Genomic DNA, 24,137 nt, shown 5'->3' on the forward strand with positions numbered 1-24,137 from the left:
GGGAAACGCAAATTAAGCCACAAAAAGATGCTTCTACATACCTTCTAGAATTGCCAAAATATTAAAGGCTGACAAAAGCAAGTGTGGATGGAAGTACATACCACAAACTGCTGGCTGAAGTGAAAGCTGAACACTGCCAGAGCCTATGAGCCAGCCATAACTACCTCCAGCTACACACAATACAAAAATGTGTGCACACGTAACTAAGACACCCGCAAAAATGTTCATGGCAGCACTGTTTATAAAATTCAAAAACTTAAAAACAACCACAATATCCATTAATAGTACATGGTTACATGTATATCAATTCATAGAACTGACAATTATACAGCAATAAATATAAACTACTACTATGTACTATCAGATAAAGCTCACAAAAATAAGGCTGAACTAAAGAAGTCACACACAGAAATGGATATATATTGAAATTGCATATAAATGAAAAAAAGGCTGAACCATCTGAAACTGGCACTATTTTATCATTTCCGATCATAAAAAGAGCAACATCATATGGTCCAAACTAATGTGGCAATGGAGATCAGGATAGTAGTTAACTGTAGGAGGTGGGAGGGTAGGTTACTGATTAGGAAGGGGCACGATGGGAGTTTCATTATGTTTTATTTCTTGACCTGAGTTATGGTTACAAAGAAGTGTCCACTTTGTGGTAATTCGAAGAGTTGTACAACTTGTGATTTGTAACTGTTTTTATACATGTTATATATAAAGTAATACTAAAACAAAAAACTAGCCTTTTAGTGAAAAGGTTTCTTAAAAGACATGAATATAGAGAAATATTCCACTACTCTCAGAAAAACAGTAATACAAGCTTAATGATAAATGACAACTGGCACTGGGCCTTAACGTTTGGGGACTATAGTGTGTTAGAGCTCCGGGGGAAGTAGGCAGGCATCTCTATGTGGCTTTGAATGGGGTCTGCAGCAATGCTGAGTCTCCTCTGCTCTAGCCAGATACTGTCATGCAAGAAAACATTCACCCAACGTTGCGGATTCTGGCTTTCATATTTTTTTCCCCAAACAAAATTGGGAAAGCACAATTTTAATGTGACTTTTTTCCTCCAAAACACCTTACACCAGTTAGAATGACCACTATTAAGACTGACCACAGCCAAGTGTTGCTGAGGATATGGAGCACCTGGAATTCTCACACACCGCGGTGGAAGTGAAAAGGGTACAGTCCCCTTAGATAACAGCTTGATGTTTCTTAAAAAGTTAAATGGCCGGGCATGATGGCTCACACCTGTAATCTCAGCACTTTGGGAGTGCAAGGAGGGCAGATCACAAGGTCAGGAGTTTGAGACCAGCCTGGCCAACATGGTGAAACCCCGCCTCTACTAAAAATACAAAAACTAGCCAGATGTGGTGGTACGCGCCTGTAATCCCAGCTACCCAGAAGGCTGAGGCAGCACAATCACTTGAACCTGGGAGGCAAAGGTTGCAGTGAGCCAAGATCCCAAGATCGTGCCACCTACACTCCAGCCTGGGTGACAGAGTGAGACTGGCTCAAAAAAAAAAAAAAGAAAAGAAAAGAAAAAAAAAGGTAAGTACCTATTTACCATATCCAACTGGTTCTCTCCGCTATCAGCCCCAAAATTAATAAAAATATATGTCAACAGATACCAAAACAATCTAAACGTCCATCAATGAGAAGCTGGATAAACAAACTGTGGTGTAGCTATATAAAGAACTATTACTCAGAAATAAAGAGCCAACTTTATAATCATAACATGAATGAATCTCAAAATCATTACGCTGAGTGAAGGAAAGAAAACCATATTTTTTATTCCACTTACATAAAATTCTGGAAAGTGTGAAATAATCTGGAGTGACAGAAAACAAATCAGTGGTTCCCTGGGATGTGGGTGGAGAGAGAGAGGCTGGATAATAAAGCGAGCAAACTTTTGGGGGTAAGGAGTATGTTCATCACCTTGATTGTGGTGGTTTCCTGGATATATTTATATATTTACATAAAAGTTGATCAAAGTATATATATGTATGTATGTGACATTTTTGTACTTAAGCCATACCTCAATGAACTGGGAGGTGGCAGGGGGGCATTAAAGAGTTAAAGTCATCCCACTTCATTCTCCTTTCTCCCCCCACCCAAGGAGGGAGAACTTCCCCCAGAAGTAGCCATCATCCTACTTTGTGCATAATCTTTCCATCTATATATTTAACATTTTCACCATACAAACACACATATCCATAAACACTGCACAGTACTATTAGGCATGTTTTAGAGTTTTACATGTTTTATCATCAATATAATTTATGTATTAGGGGTTCATACACACAGCATTTTGATTGCTATATAACACTTCAGCCCTCTGGATCCACAGGTTCCACACCAACTAGATGCAATTTAACCAACCACAGATCAAAAATATAAATATTTTAAAAAATAGTATAACAACTATTTATATAGCACTTACATACTATAAGGTATTAGAAGTCACGTACAGATGACTGAAAGCATATGGGAGAGCATGTGTGTAGGTTATACACAAACACTACATCATTTTATATCAGGTACTTGAGCATCTGAGGGACATTCTAGAACCAATCCCCCCAGATACCAAAGGATGACTGTATGATAGTAAGAATAACACACAGTTGTTGAAAAAATCTGTTTTTTTGTTAATAGGTATTCAGTTTCCAACTTTTTGGAAATCACACAACGCCATAGTGAGGATTCTTTTATCTGATTCTCTGTACTCATGGGTGAGTTTCTCAAGAGTTAAGATTTCGAGGCAACACTGCTGTTCATAAGATAAATTCTACTGATGGATTTTTTTGAGATGGAGTTTTGCTCTTGTTGCCCAGGCTGGAGTGCAATGGCATGATCTTGGCTCACTGCAACCTTCGCCTCCCAGGTTCAAACGATTCTCCTGCCTCAGCCTACCAAGTAGCTGGGATCATAGGCATGCGCCACCACGTCCAGCTGATTCTGTATTTTTAGTAGAGACGGGGTTTCTCCATATTGGTCAGGCTGGTCTCAAACTCCCAGCCTCAGGTGATCCGCCCGCCTCGGCCTCCCAAGGGATTACAGGCGTGAGTCACCACACCCGGCCTATTGATGGATTTTCTGATGTTGGACCACGCTTATATTCTTGGACTGGATCCTACATGGTTATGACCTTAAAAAACAACATCTTGCAGGTGAATTAAATCACATTTATGATTCTGGACCTAGTCCTTTAGCTGGGATCTCTAGCTTAAAATTCTCTAGAAGGTTGCTGTGGGCTATTGCAAGGTACCACTTATCACCTCATAAATCTATATCTCATTGGTCAATCTGAAATGGGATACCTCCGCTGGTCACAATGGAGAGCAGGTTTCCATCATCGTATATATTAACGGAGTAATTCAACATCTCAGCTGTGCCAAAAGAGCCATATTCTTGGGCTTCTTTGTAGTTTCTCAATACGGTAGATTTACTCAAGTCCCCATCTTCATTAGAATCAATGCAGGCTCTGTTAATTAAAAAGAAATGGAGACAGTAAAATTTATTTTCTTATCTTTTTAAAAATCATGTAATACAGTCTCTCTGCTATTTTACTACATTACTACTTCTACCATAACAAATATAATGACTACCTGGTTTAGGCTGTTTCATAGAGTGGGCAGTAAGGATTAGGTAAGATAGCTTACGGGAACCAGTTCTTACATCATGCACAAAGTGCTTTAAAAATACTGTCCTTCACAAAACTTTAGGTTGAAAACCACCTGAACTCTTAAGAATTAGAGCTAAAACTTGGCTTAGAGTTTTAGAGCAGTTTAGGATAGTTCAGACACATGGCCTAGGTCTAATTTCCAGCTGCTTATTTTAGTAACGGCTTCAAGAATCTAACAGCTTACACAAGCTCTTTGAAACTAGGTGAATTTTACTGAGCTTCAGTCCTATACTTATAACAGACTTACATTTATTTCTCACAAAAGCACTTTCTACATTATTTTATGGTTGTCTTCCTTCATGTTTTTTCCATTTTACTAGCATTTTAGTTTTTAAATTATATTCCAAACACTTTAGAAGATAGCCTGATTAAAACAAAATACACTTTACATTCAAAAAGTCATAAATGAAACGAACATCATTAAAAGTTCAATATTATGTTTTTAGCTGTAAGTATGTTTTAGCTGCAAGAACTGTTTTAACAAGCTTTGCAAGTCAGTCAAAATTGCCAAGTAAATTAATGGAAGCCTATTGGCAGAGCACAGAGAGAAGATTTATCGTAAATACTGAAGCATATTTCATTAACAAATTACAGCACTTTGGAAAAAAGGATTCTTAAAAATTTGTTTTTATGCATGCCCTAATATGACCGATGTCATTTCAAATAATACAGAATATACCAACGTATAGGAAACTAAACACTTATGGGGAAAATGAAGCAAACAGCAAACAAGTCACATACTAAAACAGAATCAGGCTTGAGACTGGTTGGTAAAATGCATGTCGCCAAATCTTCCATATGCTACAGAAAGTAGCACTTGTCTCCAAAATGTATGCAATCGGCCAGCATCCATCTGGAAGTCATCTATGAAGTCCTCCCTCTGCCCTTGCCCTAGTCCATCTAACTGCACAGTCCCAGCTCCACAATGTGTCTGCCTGTTTCCACTGTCTCTTCCTTACCTCTGTTGCCTGACGAGCTGATGGCCTGCTCTGCCTCTACGTTTGACTCCTGCTTAAAACCTTCCATGTCTTCCAACGGCTTTTAACATTGAAACTCCAGAGCAAGGCCCGTAATAATCATCTGGTCACCTCCCTTACCTCTTGCTCCCATCATATCCTTTGTGGCCACAACAAACTTCTCACAGTTCCTCCAACATCCTCCGGATCCTCCCCCCACCCTTTCTACCTCTCTGCTTAGTTTACTGTGATGATCCTTCAAGTCTCAATTTAAGATGTCATTAATACTTTTGGGAAATCTTTCTCAATGCTTCCTAGACTGGTTCAGACGTTCCCAACACTTGCTTCCATGGAGTCTAGAGTCCATGGAGTAGCTTCTATAGTGTCAACCTGATACAAAGAAGGTACTCAATAAACATCTGCCACATGATTAAAGAATTAATGAAATCATCATCTTTAACAACATTCTCACAGGAAATACAGTGACACATTCCATAGGTCAGTTTCCTGTAAACACCATCACTGGAGTGACTCAACAATACAACCAACACATCAAAACATAAATTACTACTGACTTCCCTAAATAACTCCACAGGAGAAGTATGAATGTGGTGCAAGGTCATAACTTTCTGAAGGTCTAGTTAACTGAATTCAAGTAGTAGTTAGAATACAGAGAAAGGATATGAAAATGAGGCTCATACACAGAGCAGCGTACATGTAAGTGGGGAGGATGATGAGAAAAGACTTGTTTTACGTATTTCTCGACATTTTCACACATCTCTCAATTTTCTATGGAAAGAATCTAGAGCTTTCATCAAGAATCTAAAAGGAAACATGACATAAGCAAGGTCAAAATCCATCGTAAAGAAATCAACTAATAGCTTCTCCTTTATGTAATCCTCTGTAAACACTGCTTCTCTCAACCAGTTTTTGTTCCATTTGGAGTGACAGTGAGTCTGAGGCTCTGCGTCCTGACAGATGCTCAGAGCAGAGTCATCTGAGGCCACCCGTTAAGTGCAGAGATATGCACTTAACAATTAGCAGAAATGTGGAAGGGAGAGCACCCACTGGACATTCGTCATCAAACAAAACAAAACAAAATACCCAAAGTACTTAAAGAAAAGGTCACTTTACCTCCCTTCAGAAATGGTTGGCATTTTTGAAATGTGAAATGAGAACATCTGCAGACAGGACTGGATTAACCTTATGTACCCTGGGATCTTCAAGGTTCTCTTCAAAAAATTTTGATTTAACCTGGAAATCAAAGCCCTACAGGATATACTGTATTATGCAAAGAAGTTACATTTTATCTAGTACCACCTGAAAGTATAATTATGCTATATTTATTTATTATAATAAAATGTTCTAAAATGTTATTCTAAGATTTCAGATTTTATTTCATTTAATGTTAGATTAAATTTCATTTCTAACTCAAAAATTCTAAACAAAACCCTTAGAATAGTTATCAACAAACTGCTACAAGTGAGTCACTTTATCAAGTACCGTGAAGACCAAGGAAACCTTGTAGAAACACACACTGGCACCCTGAACATCCTGACTCCGGATTCCTTTTCCTAGGACAAAGTAATCTGCAGAGTTTTCAGAACCTAGAGCAAACACTTTAAATGAAAACACCTACTGCCTCACTACTCAATCCCTGATAATATTTTAGTATTTGTCTAAGTCCTTTTGTCATATATACCTTCCTAAATATACTGTTTTGTATTTAGCATTTTCCTTGAATTTAACCTTGCCTCCTTTCCCACACTAAAACGCACCTAAGGCTTATCACTGAGTGTGACTGTATCATGTTACCCCAGATGGTGGATGTATCAAGGTTTATTATTCTTTATAAAGCTTCTAAAAAATAATTTTTCAAAACGTGTATGCATGTGCATACATCAAAACAACATATGTGAATACACATAAAAGTGCATTAATATTTAATATCATCTAGATTGAAAGATGTGCAGTTATTTTATTAACACCATCATCCCCAAATTGAGCAGAAATTTCTCATTCACCTGAACATTGTATACACCCTTGATTAAAGATGAGATAGTACCCGCACACGTGGGAGGAGAAGGGTGCATTGTGAAGGTGAACAATTGTGAGAGCAGTGAGGAAGCTGTCATGGCATGATCTGTATCTGCCCCACCCTGTGATGCAATTCTTTGCATATAAGCAGGGACGCAGACTACAAGTAATTCATGACTACAAGTTTAAGAAATAGTCCCTGTTTTTTATTTTGCAGCAATCATAAAGCACACATATGGCTAAATATGTGTATTAACACGTCTTCCTGTTTTCATGCAGATAGTAACTCAAGAAAGCAGACTAACCAACTCCAAGAAGCACATATGCAGTGTATAAGGCACTAAAAAAGAAACTGAAAAACATACATGATAGGTAACTTGGTATAAATCACATTATTATTATTATTATCAGTTTTAGTAATAGAAACAGCAGCAGCAATAATAGCATACACTGATTGCTTACTATATCTAGAAACATCAAATTAGAAACATCAAATTTAGTTTTCTCAAAGCCCTGTAAGTACCACTATCTCAAGTAACAAATGAGGAAACATTTACAAATACACAGATGGTCAACATACTAATAAATTATTAATGAAATAGGTTTATTTAAATCAGATAAAATTCAGGTTTAGTGTCAAAAATCATAACTAGAAGTTCAAGGGGCTTGTCCAAAACGACCCAGATTTGGCCCTCAAATGATTCTGCTGAGTGATACTGTCACGAATAAACCAAAATTCTGTGCAGCTCTGAGCATTTAATGTTTTTCAGAGTAGATAAGAAAACATTTGTAAATGAAGATCTATAAAATACATGAAGTTTACCTCCAGACTTCGCCATCATGCCATACCAAGCAGTCATATACAGGGCCAGGATCACTGTATTTCTTCTCGAAAGAATTCAGCAATTCCACTTGACTTTGAAGTTCCTCCTTGATGAGTTTATTTGCCTAGTCAATTGGAAAACTGATTAACATTAGTACATTATGTCCTTCTGAAAGTTGTATTAACATACAACAAAAGAGACAATGTTAATCAATAGTAAATTTATTTTACCCTGAAAAAAACGTAGGAAAATTTTGTTCTATCTATGCAACTTGTCGTTCAATTCAATGAAGCAGATATCCATTCATACAGTAAAGATCTAAACAACAGTTACTTAATCTCATTTACTCACTCAGTAGGCCTGCTTTGGGAAATACATTGTGCTACAGGTTGGTGATTCCCTTTAGCCAAGATATGCTTGTTACATATTTCTCATCTAACTCATTTCCAAAAGCAACTCTAACACTGCTACAAAATAGGTTATCTATTGACTTTCAGGTTTTTATATAAGGATCTTTTCTATCTCAAATTTATTTCTTAAGAATCCAAATAAATAATAAAATCCATGAATCATCTCATCTCTTTTAGAAACTGCTATGTTAAATAGAAACACTTAATGGGGGTAAGTGAAACCTTATTTTAGCTCTGCGGTCATTAATAACACCAAGTACTTTACATTCGATTATGTACAAACTAGACAACAACTGGCACTAGCATGTGTTACCTCTCCAAAACATTTCTCTAACCTGGAGTATATATAAAAAATAAGTTAGGTACTCAAATAATTAGGGAAATGACTGGTTTAAACAGACATAAGCTGGGAGATAGAAAGGCATATAAATACTGATATTGAGACGAATAATATCTCTAGACTAACTATGTTACTATATTAAGATCCAGCAGGGGTTGACAAATCATGGTGCATGGGCCAAATCTAGCCTGTGACAAAGTTGTGTAAATGAAGCTTTACTGGAACATGGCCTTCCTGGTTCAGTTACATATTGCCTATGTTTTCATGATACAAAGGGAGTGTTGCGTAGTCATAAGAGAGTACTAAAAATATTTACTACTTGGCAATTTATTGAAAAAGGTAGCAGTCTTTGATCAAGAGCACCTAATATTGCTTAAAATCAATCTGCCTTCTATAAATAGTGTGGTGTGAGTATTAACCTAGAGGGAAGAAATACGGATTCAATTCAGAAACTTAGCTGTGCAATCCTGAGCAAGTTATTCGTCCTTATGATAATCTGAGGCTGTCACATCAGAAACTAGTAGGATAGCAAATTATCTTGGCCAATGATTACTAAATTCCACGCAAATCACAATCATGTAAAGCCTACCACAAATATCAATGCTATTTCTCATCCCACTTAGTAAATCAGAATTATCAGGGGATAAAGCCCAGAAATCTTAATTACTTTTAAAATAATTCAGGTGATTTAGAAATAATCAGTTTATCAGTATCAGTTCCATAAATCAGTATATGGGAACCAAGGACTATACCCTCTCATGTTTTGAAACAAGGACCATGAGGTCTAACATATTAACTGAAAAATGAAGTATTTTGAAATCCCTTTTTAGAAAAGTGACAATAACACATATAATTAGAGAATACATAGGCCAGGCACGGTGGCTCACGCCTGTAATCCTAGCACTTTGGGAGGGCAAGGTGGGCAGATCACGAGGTCGGGAGTTCAAGACCAGCCTGGCCAACATGGTGAAACCTCGTCTCTACTAAAAATGCAAAAAAAAAAAAAAAAAAAAAAAAAAAATTAGTTGGGTGTGGTAGCACATGTCTGTAATCCCAGCTACTCAGGAGGCTGAGGCAGGAGAATAGCTTGAACCCGGAAGGCGGAGGTTGCAATGAGCCGAGATCACACCACTGCACTCTAGCCTGGGACAGAGTGAGACTCCATCTCAAAAAAGAAAAAAACAAAAAACATACTATATGGTTCCATTTTACACAAATCAAAATAGGCAAAATCATCTGCAGTGTTAGAAGTCAAGGTGGTGATTGTCTTTGGGAAGAGAAAGGGAGCAGTGACGAGGAAGGGGCACAGGAGAAATTCCCAGGTGCAACTTTCATGGGAGAATTCATAACTAAACACAATTTTTGTACTTTTACCCTATATGTATCATATGTTAAGTTTTAAAAATTCATACATATATACATTGACTCGAGGATAAAGGAAAAATTAGTAAAATTAACCAACTTAAAAGAAAATTTGTGAAAAAAGAAAACTTGTGAAAAACAGTCTATGAGTTCTCTAAAAACTCTATGGGAATATGGTTCTAGGGTAATGTTTAAATGAAATCAACTAGCACCAACTTGAGAAGAGCCGTTGTTGGCAACATCAAATTCTTCCTGTTTTCTACAGGCTTCTGCAAGGGCCACTCTGTGAACAGGGTCCCAGATCTTTTCCTTCCGTTCTTTCTGCAAAGAGAGAAAAACTGCCTTATAATTAGGCTGACAAATGCTCAGGTAAACCTAGACAGGCATTTTTATGTGAACTTTGTTGTTACAGCTGTGGTGCTACAGAATTCTCATAGAGAGGTTTTAAAAAATCATTTCTGGCTGGGCGTGGTGGCTCACGCCTGTAACCCCAACAATTTGGAAGGCTGAGGTGGGTGGATCACCTGAGGTCAGGAGTTCAAGACCAGCCTGGCCAACTTGGTGAAACCTTGTCTTTACAAAAATTAGCTGGGTGGGGTGGCAGGTGCCTGTAATCCCAGGTACTTGGGAGGCTAAGGCACGAGAATAGCTTGAACTCAGGAGGCAAAGGCTGCAGTCAGCTGAGATTGAGCCACTGCACTGCAGCCTGGGCAACAGAGTGAGACTCTGTCTCAAAAAGAAAAAAAAAAATCATTTCTAATGAAGAGGATAAAGCCACAGATCACTTATTAAAAACTGGTTAGTCAATTCATTGTACCTACAGTTTAAGAGAAGTTTACCAAGACACATCCAGATGTATTGTTATGTGTCATATTCCCCAATTTAAAACCTTCTCTTCTCCAGGAATACCTAATACTACCTGAGAAAACTGACTGAATTCTCAGTCATTAAAAGGAAGAAAATGTTGTATTCTGGGCCCATACAAAATTGGGAAATGCCATAAGCCTAGCAGAGGACTAGACTAGATTAAGACTACAGCTGCACTTTGACAGATAATGCAGGCTTCCTCAATTTCCTCCCTCTCTATTTTTTTTCCATCCTCTTTGACTTGATAGGGTTCTGTATTACTGAAATTGGTTTTAACCTTATCTCCAGTGTCTTTAACTCATGGTATGTCCCCATGCAGCCAAAGGAACAGTCCACTTTACTTTAACACACTATACTTGCATATAAATTATATCCTATCAACACAGCTGATTAAATGTAATAAACTATATAAAATGTGGTCATGCAATGGTTCACACCTGTAGTCCCAGCACTTTGGGAGAATGAGGCAGATGGATCACTTGAGCCCAGGAGTTCGAGACTAGCCTGGGCAACATGGTGAAACCCCATCTCTACAAAAAATACAAAAATTAGATGGGTGTGGTGGTGTGTGCCTGTAGTCCCAACTACACAGGAGGATTGCCCAGGAGGTTGAGGCAGTTATTAGCTGTGATCATGTCACTGCATTCCAGCCGAAATTTTAAAATAACATATTATGCAATAAAAGTTATATGCATTATTCTTGTTTATTTTGCAGAATGATTAGAAACTGACAAATAAGGTGATCTGAGTAACTTCTTATGCTTCACAGGCCCTTGGGGAAATAACACTACAGAGGCAAGGGCCCACACATCTTATTCATCAGGCTCCCAAGATTATACTTTATTTTACAGCTGCAACTCTAGACTTGTATTAGGTACTTGTATCAGTTACTTGTACCAGCATTCTCAATACAGTAGTCACTAGCCACATGACACTATTTAAACTTAAATTTTAAAATATGACATAAGATAAAATTTCAATTCCTCAGTCACACTAGACATATTTCAAATTCTCAATAGCTACACGGTTAGTGACTACCATAATGGTTAGAGCAGAAACTGAACATTTCAAACATTTCCATTATCACAGAAAGTTTACTGAACTGTTTTAAAGTAGGCTCTTTATCATTCTGCTTACCACTCTTATTTTTCTAACGGCACACTGGTGCTTCTTAACACTTCAGCAGTTTTAGGTCTGATTAACACTTACCTTAATACTAAATGATGACTAAGTGGGGGCAAGAAGGCTAGTTAAACAGGGGAGGGACATTATCACAGAAACTACAGGAACAGAAACGAAAAGGTGGTCTGGACTTTGAATTCACTGTCTTTAGCCTTTTTCAAGTAAAAAAGTCCTTCAAAAATCCAGCGAAAGCTATATCCCATCTCCCAGAAAAAAACACAAAAATCTGAATATAATTTCAGTGTATTCACAGATTCCCTAAGCTTATCCATGTACTCAAGAATAAGAATCACGACTTTACATGGATGACATTCCATTGAGCAGAATCTTTAAGCAGTCATTGTTTGAAAGCCATCAACCCCCCAAAAAACTAAGAGTTAGTGAGATTTTATGAAATATTTCTTCAGTAGGAATAAAATCTGAGGAAGAAGACAAGTCAGAAGAATACAAGTCATTGGTACCAGATTGTACATTACCTGTATCCTTTCCTTGAGAGCCTTAGGATAGAAGTCATAGCCATTTTTTATGCCAATATGATATTTGCCTGAGGGATTTGTCCAGCTTGCAGGAATCTACAGAAAAAAAAAAAAAAAAAGGGTAACCTGTTCATTCACTAAATGCTTTCCAATTCCAATGATACACTACTGAGCAAAAAAGTATATTACTTCTACTCTAACAAGCTTAAAGGATAAGGATGCTCATGTATGACAACAATGTGTTTAATACTCTAAGCAGTTAATGTCTTTATCACTTCTTTTTTCTCATCCATAAATAATTCAACTAGAATAATACCTTTCATTTATACAATGTTTCATAAAAAGTGCTTTCAACATACACTGTCTCAATAAACCACTAAAATCTTGTAACAATCTTTTAAACTATCTCAAAGTATTTTAAAACACTTTAAACTTTCAGTAGAGCGATGTAAACAGTATGCTTAGTCTACAAATAGAGAAAGCAAAGCAGCAGAGAAATCAAATCACTTGCCCGAACAACAGGAAAGTTGAAAACTGGAGCCTAGTTCTATCATGGAAATCAAAAATCCTGTATAAAGGATATGGGATTTAGAGTCAGATAAATCTGGCTCTGAATCCAAACTCTATCACTACCTAGAAGGAACCCACAGGCTTCTACTTCTTTATCTGTGAAAGGAAGAAAATCTCTACCTTATTCTTGTGAACAACAAAGTGAACTGAGCGTCAACCAACATGAATGATCAATCAAGAAAATGTAGGGTATTTATATTCTTTGCAATCATGGAACTGTGGTCATCAAAACCAGCTTTTAAATATGTATAAATGACAAGGTTGAAACACGCATAGCTGGTAGCCTCATCAATCCTCACTTGTGCAGTATCTTTAACTCATCCCCATGTCCTTCATCCAATTACTTCCCAGGCAGAAAACTTTTGGATGAAATTTCCTCACAACTAAATAGAGGAAAACAATCATTCACAGAGCTTCAAGGAGCTATTAATACTACGTAGTGACCTTTTGAAGGCCTATGTGCCATTAATCACTTCCAAATCAACTGGATGTCTGGAGAATGTGTAATTTCAAACATGTTGGCATACAAGCTAGCACTTTTCACTCAAAACTTAACCTTCTTTAGAGAACAGGAATTCTGAACTTTAATGTTTTTGCAACAGCCCATGGCAAAACAGTAAAGCACTGCAACAACAAAATGGGAAGTAGTCACTAGCTTTTAAATTCAGGGTATTTAGTCACCAGTGTCCCCTACACAGGTGGCTTTGTAACCCTCGGCAAGCAGCAACTTCTTTGTACAAAGACATTACAGAAAACCATGAAATGCCAAAAGATTAAATGAAGTAACTAATTAAAATAACTGCAAAATAGAAAGGCATTAAGTTATATATAATCACACAATAAAAACAATCCAACAGAATTTATATTTAAATATAAATGAGATCCAAGTCTGCACGTTCATGGAAACAGATGCTTCTCAAATTACAACTATGTATTTTTCCTTACCATGAAGGCAGACTAATTACAAAAATTACACCAAAAAAAAAAAAACAAATAAAAGTTATAATCAGGGCTATCTAACTTTAGCCGAGTAAGAGTAAAGCTAACTTTATGAGGCATTATGAAATTTTATTTTGCATATTTGAGTATTCTACATAAATAGTTATTTTTTATTTCTAAGAACAAAATCTTTACATTTGACCATTTTAAGTTGGTATCTTAAAAATGGTTCTAATTACACAGTAACTACAATGTATTAAGACTGATTTTCATATGATACAAGTAATCTTTTTAATTACCAATTACACCTCATTTCTCTGACTCTCTTAAAGAGAGGATGCCTAACAAATCGAACATTTTCCTTAACGGGCCAAGCGTCACCTGAGTATTAGGGTACCGTGTGGTGAAGTCCTCTTAAAAGCTTTTTTTGCTTCCAAATGATTTCAGTCTTGCCAGCCTCATCACACAGGCCAGGGCACATACACACTGTTTCCTTTGGCTGTCACTGCATCTAAGTACCATGCTGAATCTGGCCAAGTCATTCAATATGCCTGGATTTATCTTTATTTATTTAAAAAAAAAAAAAACCAAAAACATTTAGGACTAAGTGTTGATTTTTAAAATGACTTCCAGTTAAATGTGGTAAAATGAAAAAAATTCCAAAATGCTACTAAAATTAGACTAAAGGAAGTGGGAGAAGCATCCAAAAACAAAGGGACAAACAGAATATGAAAGAGACTTTTGAAGCTCACCACATTTTGAAGGGTGCCAAGTAAAAAGAAGGCACTAAAAATTAGAGTGAAAATTGTGGAATATATATATAGTGCTGGGTGAAAATTGTGGAATACATGGTGCTGGGACAACTGGGTCTTCTTACAGAAAAAAGGAAACAACTCTTCAAATTAAGCATATAAAATCAATTCCAGGTGAATTCTAGAACAAACAAGAGAAAAGCTGTGAAACTTCTTAGAAATATAGGAGAATATCTCTATGATCATGGGGTCAGAAAACACTTGTTATACACAGCTAGTGGAAATGTCCTTTTGTAATTTTTTTGAGAAGGAGTCTTGCTCTGTCGCTCAGGCTGGTGTGCAGTGGTGCCATGTTGGCTCACTGCAACCTCTGCCTCCCAGGCTCAAGTGATTCTCCTGTCTCAGCCTCCCTAGCAGCTGGGATTACAGGCACGCACCACCATGCCTGGCTAATTTTTGTATTTTTAGTAGAGAGGGGGTTTTGCCATGTTGGTCTGGCTGGTCTCGAACTGCCGAACTCAGGTGATCCACCTGCCTTGGCCGCCCAAAGTGCTGGGATTACAGGCGTTTGCCACTGCGCCCGGCCTAGAAATGTCTTTTAATACAAACTCTTGGTCAAGGAGATGTCCTGTCCAATTAAAAAACACACAGTTGGAAAAACTGTTTGGCATGACCTAGTGACGTATCTCCATGATTCAGCAATTCTCCTAAGGACACATCCTGGAGACATCCACACACATGTGCACAGGATACACACACATTACAGCAGAACGGATAGAATGTGGTAGGCATAAACCATGGCATACTGCACAGCAATGAAACTGATAAATCATTGCTGCCCCTGACAACATGGGCAAATCTTACGAAACTGAAATCTCACAACACCAAGGGAAAAACGATGTATGATGAAATTTTATGAATGAAATGAGACTGTTCATGTAAAGTTCAAAATTGAACAATATATTTTATGTAGCCACACAGATGTGGTAAAACTACACACAAAAAAGCAAAGGACTGATTATCACAAAAGTTGAAATAGGCTGTGATGTAGGAGGATGCAGGAAGTTTCTGATGTACGGCAATACTCTTCATCTTGATCTGGGTGGGTACAATGGTGTTAGCTATACTATTCATAAAACTGTATGTATGTGTTTTATGTACTTTATGTATGTATATTTTACAGTAAAAGGTTTTAAAGTTATATTCCCCTTTCGTACCTTCATCTGCTCATGGGAATACCATAGGCCATAAGTAGCTTACCACTGGTTTCTCAAGGAGGCCTAGGAATGTCATTCTTAGAGAATGAGGCTACTGAAGTGTTCAAAGCACCTAACAGTTATCTTAAACTGACAGAAGAATAAAAAGTCTGTTAGCAGTTTACGGGCTATGTGAAAAAAATAGACTATAAACATTTAATTCATTTCAAAGCATGTTGGCTGGGTGCGAAGGCTTACGTCTGTAATCCCAGCACTTTGGGAGGCCAAAGCGGGTGGATCACCTGACGTCAGGAGTTCGAGACCAGCCTGGCCAACATGGTGAAACCCCATCTCTACTAAAAATACAAAAAATGAGCCAGGCTTGGTGGCGGGCGCCTATAATCCCAGCTACTTGGGAGCCTGAGGCAGGAAAATTGCTGGAACCCAGGAGACAGAGGTTGCAGTGAGCTGAGATCACGCCACTGCCCTCCAGCCTGGACGACAGAGCAAGACTCTGTCTTAAATAAATAAATAAATAAATAATAAATGCATGACTACATCAAAGAAACTTGAAGACTTCATTGTGCTGCTTCCTAAAAACTGTGTACTAAAGAGTTGCAGAGATGCAAGTAGAATCCCAGTGATCAATAATTTTTCCTTTTATTGACTACTGTAAAATATCTAAACACCTGTACATCTCTGAAAAAATCATGTGTGTGAGTACACTTTATGGATGGATGGAGAATACAGTTCTAAGAAGACTGGTGGAAAATTTGTGTAAGAACACTCCCATTGCCCCATCTCACATCCCACCCAAACTTCACCAACCAAGCAACTCTCCATAGCTGAACCGGAGAAAAGCTGATACGTCAACTTTGTCAACACAGCAAAGAAGAGGTGATATGGCTTGGCTGTGTGTCTCTACCCAAATCTCATGTGGAATTATAATCCCTTCTTGCCAGGGGAGGGACGTGCTGGGAGGTGACTGGATCATGGGGGTGGGTTTCCCCCTGTTGTTCTTACGGTGATGAATTATTAGGAGATCTAATGGTTTAAAATTGCATGGGGGCCAGGCACGGTGGCTGACACTTATAATCCCAGCACTTTGGGAGGCTGAGGCAGGTGGATTACCTGAGGTCAGGGGTTTGAGACCAGCTTGGCCAACATGGTGAAACCCTGTCTCCACTAAAAATACAAAAATTAGCCAGGCGTGGTGGCAGGCGCCTGTAATCCCAGCTACTCGGGAGGCTGAGGCAGGAGAATTGCTTGAACCTGGGAGGCAGAGGTTGCAGTGAGTCAAGATCACGCCATTGTACTCCAGTCTGGGCAACAAGAGCCAAACTCCGTCTCAAAAAATAAATAAATAAATAAATGCATGGCACTTCTCCCTTTGCTGGCTATCTCTCCTGCTCAATCATGATGAGAAGACACGTCTTGTTTCCCCTTCACCTTCCACCATGATTGCAGGTTTCCTGGGACTCCCAAGTCATGCTTCCTGTTAAGCCTGTAGGACTGTGAGTCAATTAAACCTCTTTTCTTCATAAATTCCCCAGTCTCAGGTAGTTCTTCATAGCAGTGTGAAAAGGAACTAATACAAGAAGGATGAGACATAAAAATGAGTCTGCATGACATCACTCCAGACCCCTTGCATGGTGTGGCTACCTGCATACCTACGGCCAGACTTCTTGCTCATTCCTCCCCTAAACCCCAGGCCAAATGAGCTAAGGATTTCTTTAAGGTAACAGGGCATCCCAGTGGAAAAAATATAGTGTATACTGATATTACGGGGGTCCCCCTAAATGTTATCATTACCCTATAGTGAAACCCACCAAAAGACCCCACACAAGCAGAGGAGCTTCCAATCACTTTTTCTTGTGCCTTGCTAAAATAAGACAGCCAGGGATGATTAGACACCTAAACAAAATATCTAACGTTAAAAGCAGAGAACAAGGAAAAGGAGGAGGCAGAGAAGGAGGAAGGAGAGGGTGAAGAAAAAGGGAGAAAGAAGAGAAAGCAGAATAGGAGACTAAGAAAGGAGAACAGGAGGAAGCAAAGGGAAAAAACAATGAAATAGAAATAAATTAAAATTTTATCTCAGAGATAAAATGTTGCATACATGATACAAAAATATGCTCCCAGTGAACATGAAGGGGCTTTTGCAATTAAAAATAGGCAAAATTTAAAAAAATTCACACAAGGGTTACAATGTTGAGAAAATGCGGGAAATCTCTTGGGAAGGAAAAAGATAAAGGCAGTGAAGAAAAGGAGGGTGGAAAAGAATTTAAAAACTGGAGGATCAAGTCAAGAGGTCCAATGTGCAATTAACCAAAAACAGCAAAACAATGGAGAGGAAGTTACCTATGAGAAAATGCAAAAAAATTTCTTGAAAATAAAGGACCTCAGAATTAAACTCTCTTCTTCCACATATTAATTCTACAAATAAAGACTAAGACTAGAAAAAAACAATCAGGAAATAAAAACTATTAGCAAGTTATTTTAAACTGAAGAGAATGTAATGTATCAATGCACTGCTGAAGTAGAAAACAGTAGGGAGAGGTGTTACGGGGATTTAACTCTTTTTGTTAGAAGCCTTGTAAAAATATTTGTCTTCTTAAACTATTAAGACATACTGAACACAATTAAAAATTAAGTTTAAAAACCCACAATGAAGGGCTGAGAATACTTAATAGTAGAGCTAAAGAAATACGTCGCCAAGCTGAGAAAAGACAAACCTTATAACTTTTTTGACTTTGATATCAATATATGATACATGTATAATTCTACCTTTGAACACTAGTGATATTATTAGTTCATGTGGTTCATCTAAAGCAGGGATTACTACAGCTATTGAAAAACAAACGAGGCCAGGCATGGCGGCTCATGCCTATAATACCAGCACTTTGGGAGGCTGAGGCAGGTGGATCACTTGAGGTCAGGAGTTTGAGACCAGCCTGGCCAACATGGCAAAACTCCATCTGTACCAAAAATACAAAAAAAAAAAAAAACTGGCCAAGTGTCGTGGCGCATGCCTGTAATCCCAGCTACTCGGGAGGCTGAGGCAGAAGAATCACTTGAATACAGGAAGCAGAGGTTGAGGTGAGCCGAGATTGCACCACTGTATTCAGCCTGGGCAACAGAGTAAGACTCCATCTCAAAATCAATATAAATAAATAAATAAATAATCGAGTAATAATTTTATATGGCTCTAAGCCTGCAGGACTTACTGGGAATTCTCCCTAGTTTCCCAGAGTGCCATAACTCACAAGAATCCCAAGTTTCCCTTTGAAACATATTCTAATAACAAGGTTGACTTGGTGGAAGATGGGCCAAGCTCTAGAGTAATTCAGATGGCTGAGCATTTGTAATCCGAAAATCTGAAATGCTCCATTTGAGTGTCACGCTGGCACTCAGAAAGTTCTGGATTTTGTAGCATTTCGGATTTTGGATTAGGGAGGCCCAACTGGTATGTACAATGCAAATATTCCAAAATCTGAAACCTAAAACACTTCCGGTCCCAAGCGTTTCAGATAAGGGATTCTCAACCCGCAACATAAACTGGATGACTCTGACAACTGAAACTTATTTTTTCATAGTTCTAGTGGCTGGAAGCTCAGCATCAGGGTGCCAGCATGGTTGAGCGCAGGTGAAAGCCCTCTTCCTGGCTTACAGAGGCCACCTTCTTGCTGTGTCCTCATATGCCCTAGAAAGAGCCTGCTCTAGAGAGAGCTCCCTGGTGTCTCTTAAGGGTACTAATCCTATCCTGAGGGGACACATACTCATAACCTCATCTAACCCTAAATACCTCCCAAAGGCCCAGCCTCCAAATACCATCACACTGAAGGATAGGGCTTCAATGTATGAATTTTGGCAGGGGGTAGGGACACACAGAATCAGTTCATAACACACGGAAAAGGAAGTATAACCTGGATTATTAATGGCTGCCATCTGCCCATGACAGCCAGATTTCTAAGAAAAACCAAGTCCCTCCACTAAGTGAAGGGAGGACCTAATGAGATGTCACTCCCATGATTACATTATGGTATGTATAGAAGGTGAAGGGATTTTGCAGATGCAATTAAGGACTCTGAGCAAAGCAAAGGGGAGATGATTCTCAGTGCGCCTGAACTAATCAGGTGAGTTCTTTAAAAGAAAGACTGGAGTCATCACCAAGGTCAGAGATTCTCTTACTGGCCTTGAAGAAGCAGCAAGCTATCACGAGTTTTACAGTTGCAATGAAATGAATTTTTCCAACAATCATGTAAACTTGGAAAAGAAGCCTGAGCCTCAGCAGAGCCTTTAACCTTGACTGCAGTCTTGTGAGACCCTGAGCAGAGACCCACAAAAAGCCATGCCTGGACTCCTACCCCATGGAATCAGGGATATAATAAATACAGAAATACACAAGGTTTTAGGCTGCTAAGTCTATGGTACTTTATTACAAGGCACAGACAACCAATATGCTGCCACAAAAAGCTTATTCGAAAGACAAGGCCTAAGTACAATTCAGATAGATGGTAAAAGGTGGGAAAAGCTAACTAATCATAATTTTATATTCCAAACTAATTCTGCTTATTGCTTTAAATGATAGAGTACAGGATCACAAATTCTTGCCATCCTTCGTGCTCCTTAGCTCATGAGCTGCTTTGTGCTTGCTTTATATTTATTTTTCATGTTTAGCTTACCCAGGCCTTTCTACCAAGGACATAGAATAAGACAAAGCTGGTAGGCCAGGCACCATGGCTCACGCCTGTAACCCCAGCACTTTCAGAGGCTGAGGCAGGCGGATCACAAGGTCAAGAATTTGAGACCAGCCTGGCCAGAATGGCGAAACCCTGTCTCTACTAATAATACAAAAATTAGCTGGACGTGATGTAATCCCAGCTACCTGGGAGGTTGAGGCAGGAGAACTGCTTGAACCCGGGAGGTGGAGATTGCAGTGAGCCAAGACAGAACCACTGCACTCTAGCCTGAGCAACACAGCAAGACTGTCTCGAAAAAAAGAAGTTTTTAAAAAAAAAAAAAAGACAAAGCCGGCCATTTAAGTTAACAGCTACTATAACCTAAGTATTTCTTCAAGTTCACTGAGAATACTATGAAGGGACAATAAAAGATGAAGGCAAAGCTATGATGTGGTTACTTTCTCCACCTTTGTATTCAAAACAAAATTTGGCAACCTCATTGAAAAATACAGCCCAATTCTAAGCACCTCATCAAACAACAAAATAATGGCTTCTTCTAAGGCAGCCCCAATGATTCACTTCTTGTGAAACCCCTTCCCCTTAAGTGTGTGCTGGATTTATCAACTCACTTCCAATGAGCTGAATATAGTCAAGTGACCGGTGGTCCCTTCCAAGATCACTTTTACAAAAAGTCTGTGGCTTTCATTGTGGGGACTCTCTCGGCTCACTCCCCCAGGGAAGGTGCTGCCAGGTATTGCAGCACTGTGGAGAGGCCCAATGGCAAGAAGATAAGGCCTTCGAGTGACCCTCCAGGCATGGAAACAAACTTCCCCCTCCTCTCCCAAGCTGAGCCTTCAGCCATGGCTAACCATTGATTCTGAACTACAGGAACCCCGTTAAGCCACACCCAGATTCCTCACTCACAGAAACTCCAAGGTAATAAATATTTGTCATTTTAAACCAGGAGGTTTTGAGGTAATCTGTTATGTGGCAATGGATAACTAATACCCCATCACTAAATGTAAGGTAAAAACATTTAGATGCTTTGAGGCAAGAGTAAAAAAAAAATTCAAAAAGAAGACAAAAACTCTGACCTTAAGCACTCTTCCTGAAAGACCAACAATTTCACCATCCTTCGGCTCTACTTCCGCAGCAGTATTCACATCGCCACTTCCTGTTGTATCGATGATATCAATGATTTTTGGTTTTCCATCAGTTGTAACCTGAAAAGTAAGAAAATTAAAATATGAATGGTAGATTTTAGGTTTTTATTCCTAAAGAAAACAATGCAAACCCACACATATATACGTGTGTGTATATACAAAATCTGCATTCACTTAAAAAAGAGAACTGAATTGTTTTAAGCCAAAAGCCTGGACAAATACTAATAAGAAAATTTAATCGTGGAAACACTACAGAATCCTTCAAGTGGTTTCATATATTCAGTTAACAAATATTTACTGAGCATGTACTATAGGCGACACCCTATTTTAGGTGCTGGGGATAGGGCAGTGATCCATACGCAAAAATCTCTGATGATCTTATAGTGAGGAAGCAGTTCAGTTAATTACAAAGTAAAATAAAGAACATGTCAGATGTGCTATCACACTGGGTATTAGGGAAAAAAATAAAAAGAACATGTCAGGTGGTGAGAATTAACTACACAAAAAAATTAAGCAGGGAAGGGAGATGGGTGATGTGGGGTTTTCAATGTAAGTTTGACTGGTCAAGGAAGATCTTGCTGAGACGGTAACATTTGAGAAAAGATCTGAAGATGGTGAGCTGTGGGTTGGACAAGTATAGAGCTTTAGGGAGAAAAAATGTTTAGTAATCATGGTGCCGTTTATTGGATGCCACACTAGCACCTCAAACGCAACGAAGTTCAAGCTTAACATGCCCCCCGCCACCTGATTTTCTCCAGGCTTTGCCATCCCAGGAATCCCCACACCCAGCTGTTCACCCCGGAAATTTACAATCCTCCTCTGATTCTTTACTTCAGTTGACTCCTCACAGTGAAGCTAACAGGAAATCCTGCTAATTCTTTGTCTAGAGGATAGCTCAAATCCATCACATTTTCACTACCACTATCCTAACACTCCAAACCACCACCATCTCTTGCCTCCATGAGGTGAATCACCTCCTAGGTGGTCCCTCAGTTTCCACTCTTGGCCCCACCAAAAGTAACACAGGCTGAGACCCTAACCTGAAAATTCCAAATGCTCCAAAATCATCAACATGAAGCTCAAAGGACATGTTCATTGGAGCCTTTCGAATTTGCGATACTCAACCTGTATTAAAACAAGCTGTAATTTATCGGTCCTCTCCTTTAAGCCCATCGATGTATTCACGGAGCCCTCAGAATACTTGCATAAAAAGCCTCGCACCATCTGATCCCTGCCAACCCGTTACTCAGGAGTCTAACCACACCAACCTCCTTTCAATTCCTGAAACATGCCAAACTTTTTCCTGCCTCATGACTTTTTAAACAGGTTCCTTCTGCCTAGAATACTTTATCTCTTCAGTCATTCCACAGGACTCCATCTTCTCTCAGTTTTCTATTAAAGTCCCTCCTGCAGAAAGGCCTCCTCGATGACCTCCTTTAGGTAGCTGCCATCCTGAACTTGATTATTCTTTCTCATTGTACCTCATTTCCTTTACAGAACATAATTCTATTTCTAATCATACAGGTAGGTCATCTTCATCTGTTCCCCCTATTAGAAAGAAAGCTCCATGAGGGCAAGAGCCATGTCTACTTTATTCACCAACATATACCCACTACCTAGCAGTGCTTGTCAGGCATTCAGTGAATATTTAATTACTGAATTACAAGACCAAGTTACTCAGCACTAAGACTGATTTTCAAAGGTTTGATTTCTTGCCAGTCCACAAATTTTCATTTGAGCCATAACATGATTGCTATAAGTAACAGTATATATTTTCACACATTTTTGTGGAAAAAATAATTTCTGGGCTCTTTCTTGACTAGCTTTCCAAAGGAAGTATGTTGTATTTGGGAATATGTACTGAGTTACCAGTAGGAATCAGACAGAAAACAGAGACACAAAGACTGAAAAAAAAACAAAAAAGACACCATCCTCAAGAAAGAAACAGAAACCTAAAAACCACAGAAACTCAGTCAAGTGGAAGAGCCCAGTCTTCAGACTCCAATTCCACCTGTGAATTCACACTCTTTAAGAAAAAGCTTAATGTCTACTGCTCCAGGTCTTCCTGACCAACACCAAGTATTTCCTCTGCGATATCCTCCAAGCTCTGTCATTAAGGTACATCCTAAAGAAGGAGAAGGAAATTCACGATGTGGAGAAAACAAAGGCACACATTTTTTTCTTCTTCCTTTACCAGACAAAGCAAATGGGTGGCTGGTGGACCCCAAATCTCATTTCAATCTTGTTGCCATGGAACAACTGAGGGCCTGATAGCTGAAGGGGCCATAAAGGTCTCCCAGGCAGAGCTGTTATTTTCATGTATGGTAATTTTCAAGTTGGATGTTTACTTCTTGGGAACCGTCCTATAATCGTAACAAATAAGAATTCTAATAACTCAGAAAGCTCAAAGTCATAATTCAAAAAAAATCACTGTGGGAATCATACCAAACCCTGATACAACTATAAAACTTAGATACTGATTCTGAAGAGATAGGCGATGTGTCTCAAAAATATAATTAAAAAAGAGAAAAATGTAAGAAAATCTACCAAAATAAAAATGGAAACAAAGTTGATACTACTCTATAAAATTAAAACTAGCTAGGTCATGTACTAATCATATAAGAAAATAACCTATTTAAAAATGTACCCCAAATAAACACGAAATTTGAAAGATATACAGTAGGACTAAGAAC

The 24,137-nt window shown here is 38.6% G+C and overlaps 1 protein-coding gene across 11 annotated transcripts in view; it reads right to left on the reverse strand.

The window, feature by feature from the left end:
• The window catches only part of TPP2 (tripeptidyl peptidase 2), a 91,081-nt gene that overhangs the window by 61,837 nt on the left and 5,107 nt on the right, over nucleotides 1-24,137 (reverse strand). For 10 of the 11 annotated variants that reach the window (XR_746763.2, XR_004054661.1, XR_004054662.1 and 7 more), the window contains exons 2-6: nucleotides 21,376-21,504; nucleotides 12,146-12,241; nucleotides 9,837-9,941; nucleotides 7,508-7,632; nucleotides 3,327-3,490 (exon numbers count right to left, since the gene is read on the reverse strand). Coding sequence is in view for 8 of the 11 variants with exons in the window: in XM_030922069.1 (XP_030777929.1) it covers nucleotides 3,327-3,490; nucleotides 7,508-7,632; nucleotides 9,837-9,941; nucleotides 12,146-12,241; nucleotides 21,376-21,504 (619 nt within the window). In the remaining 3 variants the exon portion in view is untranslated. Of the gene's footprint in view, nucleotides 1-3,326; nucleotides 3,491-4,650; nucleotides 5,484-7,507; nucleotides 7,633-9,836; nucleotides 9,942-12,145; nucleotides 12,242-21,375; nucleotides 21,505-24,137 lie in introns of those variants that run through there. The other variant, XM_030922072.1, reaches the window with a different exon arrangement.

This window comes from Rhinopithecus roxellana, chromosome 18, assembly GCF_007565055.1.
Source record: "Rhinopithecus roxellana isolate Shanxi Qingling chromosome 18, ASM756505v1, whole genome shotgun sequence".
Taxonomy (NCBI): Eukaryota; Metazoa; Chordata; class Mammalia; order Primates; family Cercopithecidae; genus Rhinopithecus; species Rhinopithecus roxellana.